Source organism: Talpa europaea (assembly GCF_964194135.1).
Source record: "Talpa europaea genome assembly, chromosome: 11".
Classification (NCBI taxonomy): Eukaryota; Metazoa; Chordata; class Mammalia; order Eulipotyphla; family Talpidae; genus Talpa; species Talpa europaea.
Window position 1 is genome coordinate 105,027,724 of NC_140078.1, and position 9,405 is coordinate 105,037,128.

The 9,405-nt window shown below is 58.1% G+C and overlaps 1 protein-coding gene across 1 annotated transcript in view; it reads right to left on the bottom strand.

Moving 5' to 3' along the window:
- CHL1 (cell adhesion molecule L1 like) overlaps nucleotides 1–9,013 on the bottom strand; it is a gene marked incomplete at both ends in the record, with an annotated part of 34,671 nt that extends 25,658 nt beyond the window's left edge. The window contains 4 exons of the mRNA XM_084247851.1: nucleotides 502–624; nucleotides 3,605–3,792; nucleotides 5,197–5,302; nucleotides 8,926–9,013. Of these exons, the coding sequence (XP_084103977.1) occupies nucleotides 502–624; nucleotides 3,605–3,792; nucleotides 5,197–5,302; nucleotides 8,926–9,013 (505 nt within the window). The remainder of the gene's footprint in view (nucleotides 1–501; nucleotides 625–3,604; nucleotides 3,793–5,196; nucleotides 5,303–8,925) is intronic.
- Nucleotides 9,014–9,405: the final 392 nt, after the last annotated feature.

Here is a 9,405-nt window from a genome sequence, read left to right on the forward strand (position 1 = left end):
AGCAAAACCCCAGCGACACCTTCGAAGAGTGAACAAAAACCACTGACATTTATACGGAACCACAGAAGCTCCTGAATTGCAAAAGCAACTGTGGAAGGAAGGGTGGGGGGTGCGCGAGGGGGGAGTGTTACCTGACTCCAGGCTCCACCACAGGGTGACAGGGTTAAAGCCGCGCGGCACCGGGGGCACCAGGGGGCATTGGGGGGCACTGGGGGCTCGAGGGCCGGGTTGGAGCCGGCCTGGCGCACAGCTGGACTCCCTCCTCCAGGGACGGCCACGCGTTTGGCAAAGCAAACACGAAGGCGGATGCTGACTCCTCCATGCTGCCCTGCACGCGGACGCAGACGTGCAGAGCGCAGCGCGGAGACGCCAGCCTCCTCGGGCCCGGGGCCACGGCAGCGAGCGGCCGCCTGGACAGCCCGTGGTGTCCTCCAACATCCCTTCCTCGCGGCGGCGGCCCCCGTGGGGCCCCGGGCGCCCGTGAGCGGGATGCAGACTCACCGATGTTCATCCAGTAAATGTGCAGCGGGGGCAGGCCCCGGGGAGGGCTGCACGGGAGCACGACCGGGTCCCCCTCCTCCACTTCCAGGGGCTCGATTTTTTCTTTCGGGAATTTAGGAATATCTGGCATAAAAAAGTAAGAATTTAAAATTAGCCTTATGCCACAAGCCATACCTTTACGCACCCATTTTATAAACAATTAGGGCGTTTTAAGTGAACTCAGTGCAGCGGTCCTGGCCGGCAGCCCCTGCAGAGGGGACGGCTGGGCGGGCAGCCCTGGACCGGGGGCAGCCCAGCGCGTGGGGGCCCAGGCAGCCTGGTGCAGCGCAGGGGGCAGCACAAGGCCCTTGAGGGCAGCGGGGTGGGGGCAGAGTCCCTCGTTCCCCAGGCCACCGGCACTGTCCGGCCTGGGCGCCCCTGGGGACCCTCGGGCCCTGGGGGGTCAGGCGTCCTCGCCGGCTCGGCGGCTGCTTCTGGTGAGGAGGGTGCAGAGCCGGCTCCTGCGAGTCTGTGCGTTTCTTTCTTAATTTCTGTTGTTTACTCTCAGAGGTTTGCAAAACCACTGGTGAGCACATACACTCTCCATCTCCAGTGACAGGCACCGGCAGAACTCCTTCCTGGTGGGGTGTCTTTCCCGCCCCTTCCTGGGCCTCTTCCTGGGCCTCTTCCTGGGCCTCTTCCTGGGCCCCTTCCTGGGCCCCTTCCTGGGCCTCTTCCTGGGCCTCTTCCTGGGCCCTCTTGATGAGAAGAGACTCTCAAGGCCGGCGAGGTCCGGCCACGCGTCCTGGGCCCTTCCTGGCCCTTCCCAGACATGCACCATCTTCTCACCTTGACAACACGCGTGTCTGGCTCCCCGCGCGTCGACCGCTGCAGTGGGTGTTTTCCATGCTCTGAGGTGGGTCCCGAGAAATGGCTTCCCTGCCCAGCATTGGCTGTTCTGTGGACACCAGCCCGGCCGTGTCCAGGAGCAGAGGACGCTCTGCCCCCCACCCCCACCCCCAGGAACAGCCACTCGGCCTTGGTCCCGCAGCGAGTCTGTTCTGCAGGCCAAGCCCCGACTGTTCTCATTCTTCAAGTTTCTACTAAATTGTTTCCTCAAATATACTTGTGATGTCCACAAACAGGAAAACAAAGATAAACCAGAGAGTCCAGACGTCCAGCGGCGGAGAACTGGTCTTCAGCCTGCCGGGGTCCATCCCCAGGCTCCTCACAGCCCAGGGCAGCGGCACCTCCTCTTGGCCAGACCCACCGCTGCCCGCGGTATCCTCGCCCTGCTCCCGGAGTTTGTTTTGTTGTCTTAAGCAAGGTCAGATATTTTTACCGTAAAACAGCGTTATGGGTAAGACCAGAGCGTTAATTTTCACCTTCCTTCCTCTCTGACATAAGTGTGTAAGGCTGGAGAGTCGCTCGGCCCAGGCTGCCGCCCGGACAGGCCTATCCTTGCCGCACTCATGAGCCCCGTGTGTGCCTTGCGGAAGTGCTGTTAACTGTGAAGGGCAGCTAAGACTTTTCTCGTCATAATTTCTTTGTGACTCTGTTGTACTTGCCCATATTTTCCTCAGTTGTTACATCCTCAGGTAATGGCTGGCGCAGGGCGCGGCCGAGCCCGCTGGCCTCCACGCGGCTGACCCCCCGCCCGCACCGGCTTCCTCCCTGCTCGGCACAGATGAGCACAGAGGCATGGTCGTTCCCTCATCAACACGGTGCCTTTGTCTGTCCCCTTGCGGTTCTATTTTTGCTTCATACGTTTTAATATTACACATGCCTTGTGAATTAATCTCCAGGAGGCCTTTTTAAAATAAAGGCTGTTTTGACTGATACAAATATAGACGCACCTGCTTGATTCTATAAAAGGACTCACACAGACACGTCTTTCTGTCTTTTCAGTTTCAACCACTCTGGTTCCTCATGCCTCGGGCTTGTGTTCCGAACTATCTACAGTTGGAACATTTCATCTGTTTACTTTTACTGTAATTATTTGGGTTTATTTCTACTTTTTAATTCTGCGTTTTATTTTTCTCTTCTTTCATATATTTTCCTTCTTCCTCCTCCCACCACCGCTAAAACCGTTCGCATTTTCCCTACACGCTCGTGTCACTGCTCTGCGCTCCAAGATGCACGGTCACCAGCACGAGTCCAGTGATGGACAGGCCTGCAGTGGACGATGGACTTGGCCGGGGCCAGAGGACGTGTTCCCCTAGGGGCTCTCCTGCAGTGTGGGGCAGTGCCCACTCCAGTGCAGGCTGAGGGGGTGAGGCCACCCCTGGGGCCTGTGTTTTCTGCGTCTCTTCATTGTCCACAGGAGTCCTTGCCAGAGAGAAGTGGACCCAGTCTGTAGGGAGCCTATGAAGCCTCTGGTCAGGATCAAGCGCTGCTGGACTCCCTGGATCGGGACAAAGACATGAGCCCCACGAACTGAGTCCCCACAGGGGCATGGCGGGGGGGGGGGGGCGCAGCGCCTGCAGGTCCTAACTGTGGCCATGCCCCCAGGCGTCCAACAGATGGACACAGCTTGCCACCAGGCCAGGTGGCCACTGACACCTCCCAGCACGGGGAGATGACACCCCCACAACAGCTGTCAGGTCAGCCCCTGGGCTCACGGGCACTCCAGGGTGCTCTGTCTGGGAGACGGGGCTGCCCAGGGGCCCCAGCTCACGGACAGGGCGGGGCGGGGCCTGAGGTCTGCTCCCCACACCAGCCACAGGGAGCCGGAGCTGGCCCTGCTGCAGGCCCTCCACCGAGGTGGCACAGGACTCTCCTGGGCTTGTGGGGTCGCTGGAGGTTGTGGGGGCGGAGAGGCCGTCCCAGGCCCTGGAGCCAGACGCTCTCGGCCTGGGGCTGGAGTCAGGGGTGTATTTTACATGATTCTCCTTGTGCAAAGTGTCGCAGATACAATTTCCCTACGTCAGACATGAGGTCACCGAAGCACAACAATGTTGCTTTCAAGGTGACGTCCCTGTCAGTGCCAGGCCTAGAGGAGACCCCCCCCCTCACAAATAAATGGATGGCGAATGGGAACAGTTAGACCTGGGGTCCCGCCGAGCCCAGAGGAGCCCGCCCAGCCCCTGGGAGGCTGTACGGCCCCCCCACCCCGGGCACCTACTTGGGACCACGAAGTCGATCTCCTCCGACATGGCGACACCCAGCCGGTTGGCAGCGAAGCAGCGGTACTTGCCCTGGAAGGCGGCCACGTGGCCCTCGTTAGGGATCTTGAAGGTGCCGGAGCCATTGGACACGACGATCCGTGGGTCGGACAGGTCGAAGGGCTTCCCATCCTTCGTCCACGAGAACCTGCGCGTGGCAAGGAGGCCGTCCTGAAACCACGCTGCTCCCGCGCTCGCCGTGTCTGCACACGTGACAGAACGACCAGCCCGGGATCTACACACAGCCCAGACAGGGACGGCGTGGGGGACACCAGAGAGTGTCTGGAGCCACTGGCAGGCCCCAAGAGTCCCGCGGGTTGAGGGTCTACGCCCCACAGGTCCTGGGGCAGGGCTGGGGGCTGTGTTACAAGCTCCCAGTCCTCGGGAGTGGGGTAGGTCCACTCTCCATGCCACAACCCTGATGGGCTGTGCAGGGCACTGGTCAAACATGGGCGCAGGACAACGGGCTGCCCGTTCACACATCTCTCCTGCCCACACGGTCAGCCTGTCTAGACACTACGTGGTTCGGGGACACAGACTCGGGGCGGGGGTGGTGGCTGGCGGTGCCCGCACTGGCCCTGCAGCCTGACTGCTCTTCAGCTGACCCTACAGACAGGTGTCATGGTGCTGACCGGTCCTCGTTCATGCGGACTGGATGAATTCTCCTTCACCCATTGTAACTCTATTCCCATTACGTGTATTAATCCGATATATTCTGTTTGGGAAATTAATAGAAATAGTGACATTTAACCTGTTAAAAGTCAATATTGATATTTTTTAAACATCAAATTATTGCACACGAGTGTTATTCCTGATGCAATTTAAAATAATCAATTGTCAATAATATGCATCTTCTTAGCGGATACACAACACTCAAGTAAATCCATCAAAGTGTGCATTGACAGTTTTGCTTCCTGTTTGGAATCGCTTAGAACCTGAAAGCCTGGAATCCTCCCTGCAGTTTCTCCACCCTCATTTGCGATGTCCTCACCGCTTTACCTCCCTTCCAAAACGTGGGGTATTTAGAAAGAATTCCACGAGGAAGCATGAGCACCTAGACTAATGCATCATAGGACACCGGCTGCCAGGGGGAGCTGCAGGCAGCCCTCGGCCCCAGACGGCTGCTACACTGGCGGCTTGAGAGACCCGAGGCAGCCTGGGCGCCGGACAGGATGACTTGCCACACACAGCAGCTGACCGCGGGTGCTGCTCGTGAATGTGGCAGCTTTGGTCTTAACAAATGCCAGCTCCACTGAGGAGGACAGTGGGTTGTCGGGGTCTGAGCTGGCGTGTCTCCCCCTAAGGTGAGGAGGGTGGGATCTCTGCCACGGCCACGCCCACGCCGAGCATCTAGCAGAAGAAATAATACCACTGGCAAAAGAGCAGCCGTGGAAGATACACGCTGGGCTTTCACCAACACGGCCGACATGCACGCAGAGATCCTCACCTTTGGTCAGGTCTAGCCTGCAAGGCTGTAACAGGCGGAGCAACAGGCAGCGCGCAGGATTGTGCACGGTTATCGGGTGTGTCGGGGCGGGCGGGGGGTACTCACAGAGGCTCTGGATTTCCTGTGGCTTCACATTCAATCAGGAAATACTCGTCGAAGGGAAAGGCCACTTGCACCCGGGACTGCCTGGTGATGGTCGGCACCTGCGGGACTGAACGTCAGAACGCGCATTTGAGGAACGTGCTCCCTAAAGGCTGGCGGCTGCCTGCGTGGTGGCAGAGACACCGGCCACGCCTCACACTGCTGACAGGGCGACCACGAGGGAGGGCATCGCGGAGCGGATCTGGCCTCCTCTGGCCACAGCGTCTGCTTCTAAGGGACATGTTTCCCTGACATCGTCTCTCGCTGTCATACATGTGAATTTTATTTCACCCAGGATAATGTAATGATTTTGTAAATGGAATAAATCTCATGATTGTAAACATGTAATTGTAAGCTACGGCGCCAGCCCACGTAGACGCGGCTCACACTGTTCCTTACCTGAGTCGCCCTGACAGCTGCTTCCTCACTGTTCTCTGACAGACCTTTCCTCCCCGTGCTTACATTTATCTCTACTGGCGCGTGATGATGTACGTTTTGTCCTGGTATTAGATATTAGATTTCCACTTTTCTCTTCCCGGGAGCGTGCTTCAGCCCACACCCTCGGCATGGCCTCCCGGTTGGGCAGCCTGTGCTCTTGGGGCGAGGCCCACCCCCGCTCAGAGGCGCCACCACAGCGCCCCCCCCCCCCCCCCCCCCCGCGTGGAGCCCCGCTCCCTGCTTCCATTGATGCTGGCGTTTAAAATGACAAAACAGAAACAGCAGTTACCACTGAGGAAGGTGTAACGCCCTGATTCTCTGAACTTTTATTTCCATCTCCTTCCTCTGTTTTGTCCAGGAGGTTGACGCTGGTTTACAATGCTGTGCACCCCGGGCGACCTGGAGCCACATGCAGGCAGAGACCCTCTCCTTGTCTGCAGCGTCAGGTGAGGCCCAGACGTGCTGGCCTCGGGCGCCTGTGAGTCTTAGAGATTATAGGGGCTATGGTCCATGAGGGTGGCAGCTCTCAGACTTGCTGTATTGGCAGTTGCAGCTGAGAAGTCTTGATTTGTTTGAATAATCCTATCACACTTAAAATGTATAACGCCCTTCATCAAGAACATGGAGCACAGAGAGGACAGTGGGCTGTTCTGCCTGGTGTGAGTCTCCAGCACCGCAAAGCAGGCCGCCCTCACACCCACACCCATCCCCCACTGTGACGCGCGGCCTTGTCTGCATAAGCCAGGGGATCGGGGCCCAGGCGGGCACACGCCTGGGAAGGAAGAGCACTGACAGTCTGTCTGACGACTGTGGACGTTCCTCTCCGAGAGCTCCCCAAGCTCCACAGGCGCGGCCCTCACACACCTGCCGCGCGGAGCCTGTCGCCGGGGAGGCAGCATCACATCCCGTTCCAGGAAATGCGTGTCCACGCGTCCTGGTTGGTTTCCGATCTCACAACATGTACAACTGGGAGAATGTCGCTTCGTGGAGTTCCCGAGACCTTCCTAATAGCAGCATGATCTCAAAAGGGTCGCATTTCCAGCCCGATGGCCGGCCAGGGAGGGTGACGCGACCCGCCTCCACTTCCGAGCCCTGCGCCTTGCTTGTGTGTACAAATCCCATCACCGAGTCTCGTAGCCAGAGTCAGCGGCCACGCTCGGTCTTTAGCACTGGACACGAGAAACGTCTTGGTGAGACGCAGGACCCTGTCTCCTCACGGACACCTGCCTGGCTCTGATTCCCACAGCTGGATTCCCAAGTGGAGGAGGCCTTGGGCTTATTGCAAATTCACGTTATTTCAATTTCACTGCAATTATGAATGGAGCGGGGACGCGCCAGAGTGGCAGTCCCTGAGATATCAGCTAATAACTTGTGAACAAGTTGTTGATTAGCACATTATTCTTTCCGAAATTTGCAAAGGTTGTAAAGCCTTCCCGATAACTAATGATTCAGGGGATGACGTTAATAACCTTTGGGTGTTTATAAGAATATATATGCTGCATTATAAATCCTTCCCTCCACAATTAGGCCAATTAAGGAGCCACCAGACTCGTTGACATTCAGATTGGGCACCTGCCTTGGATGCATTTGCCGGTGAGGGCCCTGGAGTGCCGGAGTAAATGGTAATGTTCAGTTGTTCTCTACGTGTCATTAATATTTTATAGCAGTTGTTGTCTGAGGATAATACAGCATGAAATGCCTAAGAACCGAGACAGCCGGGATAAAAATGTGAGCGGCGGGTCACAGCGAGGCTCACGTCCTCAGCGGCAGAGGCGCGAGAGGAGGGTAGGAAGGGTGTCCTGAGGGCACGCGGCTGGAGTCTCAGGCAGGACCTGCGTCTCTGTGGCTGCTGGAGAGGGCGTGCAAGGGGCCCCCAGTGCCGGCTGCTCGGCCTGGGGTTGCAGCGGACGGACCCGGCGTGGGGTGAGTTCAGGCTCTGCCACAGCCGAGCTGACAGGTCTGGGGCCGGGGAACAGGCCGCGCTTGCTCCCAGGGATCTGCACGTCTGCCCGCAGGGAGGTCCCCAGAGAGAGGATGGGAAGCTGAGAGGGCCAGGCCGGAGACGACCCTACTTCCCTCCTCTCCACTCTTGGGGCTCCAGGGGAGGGCGGCAGCCAGCCCACGCCGTGCTCAGGCGCCGCTGCTAGCACACATGAGCATGTGCCTCCTTTCCACGCCCTGGGCCCGCGGGGGGTCCCGGTCTCCACGAGCTCCTCTCTGTGCTTACTCGGTTACCTGAGGTGAAGACTAAGTCTCCAGAATTTAGAGGATGCACAAAGATCATTTCCAAGGGTAAGATTCTAAGAAACAGCCAAGGCTTCTTCTGTAACAACTCTCTGGCTTCCACGTGGAGGCTCAGCAGGGTCTTACTTGACTTTTATGCATAAAATACCCGAATATTCTCCCGAGGGTCTTAGAACCTCGTGTGTTTATAACCCAGAGACACCCAGAACCTGACGCCTGTCACTGCGTGTGCAGACCTGCCACTCCTGGACTCAGGTACTCTGACGGGCACAATGATGTGTGACGTGCGAGGACTGACGTGTGATGTGTGAGGACTGATGTGACATGTGGTGACTGATGTGTGACATGTGAATGACACGTGACATGTGACGTGTGATGATTGATGTGTGACGTGTGATGACTGGTGTGTGACGTGTGATGACTGACGTGTGACGTGTAACATGTGGCGACTGACGTGTGAGGACTGACGTGTGAGGACTGAGAGCCTGCAGCTGCTCTACATTCACACTATACCCAGACAATCTCTTGATACAAGTTCATACCCCAGACTGTAGTTTTACAAAGTGGGTATCATTTGATACATTTCATTGGATCCACAAATAATGGCCTTTTAATTTTTCCTGGTTTATGGTTTTCACCCTTAGATACGCAATCACTCTGAGAAATAGTATAGGGTTTGTTCAATTCCTCCTGGTCATAACTGGTGGAATGATGGTGATTTCTAAGTCATAATTCTTCCCAAAATAAACCAGCCCAGGCCTAGCAGTCACCCTGCTGGGCACACCGCGACTGTGTCCTGGCAGGCGGCAGCTCCCCCCAGGGTTGCCTCCTGCTGTGCCACGGCAAAGGGGCGATTCCCGGCTGTGGGATAATCCAGCCGAGCAGACGCCACAGAGTGAGCACGGAGACAGCGCCCGAGGACAGACTGCGGGAAAAGCAGAGACCTCGCCGCAAGCCAAAGTCTGAGCCCCTGGGCCCGCCCCGCCAGGCGCAGACACGAGCCCCTGGTACCTGAGAGCGGGATCTCGGTGGCTGCAGGGGCCCGCAGCAGGAAGAACAGCAGGGCCAGGACCCCGCACCCCAGCAGCAGCGACCCCATCGCTCCTCAGGCCCGCGCTGGGTGTCCCGACGGCGCCTCTGCCCTGGACGTAAAGACGAGGAGGGGCGAATCTGGAGACCGGAGAGACAAAGAGAACAGCGATCTCAGCTCCCTGCTCCGAATGTCCACACGCTCAGACGTTCCTGCCCGCCCAGACGCTCCCGCAGAGACCCACGCCCGCCACCGGGGGGGTCATCAGTCATTCCGCTTTGCCCTGGACACGCGGGGCAGGCGCGGGCCAGCGCCGGGCATCATGGCCTCCAGCCCGTCCCGTGGGGGCCTCATGGGAAGGCCCGACCAGGAGCAGAGAGGCCCAGTCGCTGTCCTCGCCTGTTCAAGGGGGCTCTTGCAGCCCAGGCTTCTTCCAGGCTCGAGCCCGCTGGAATCACCAT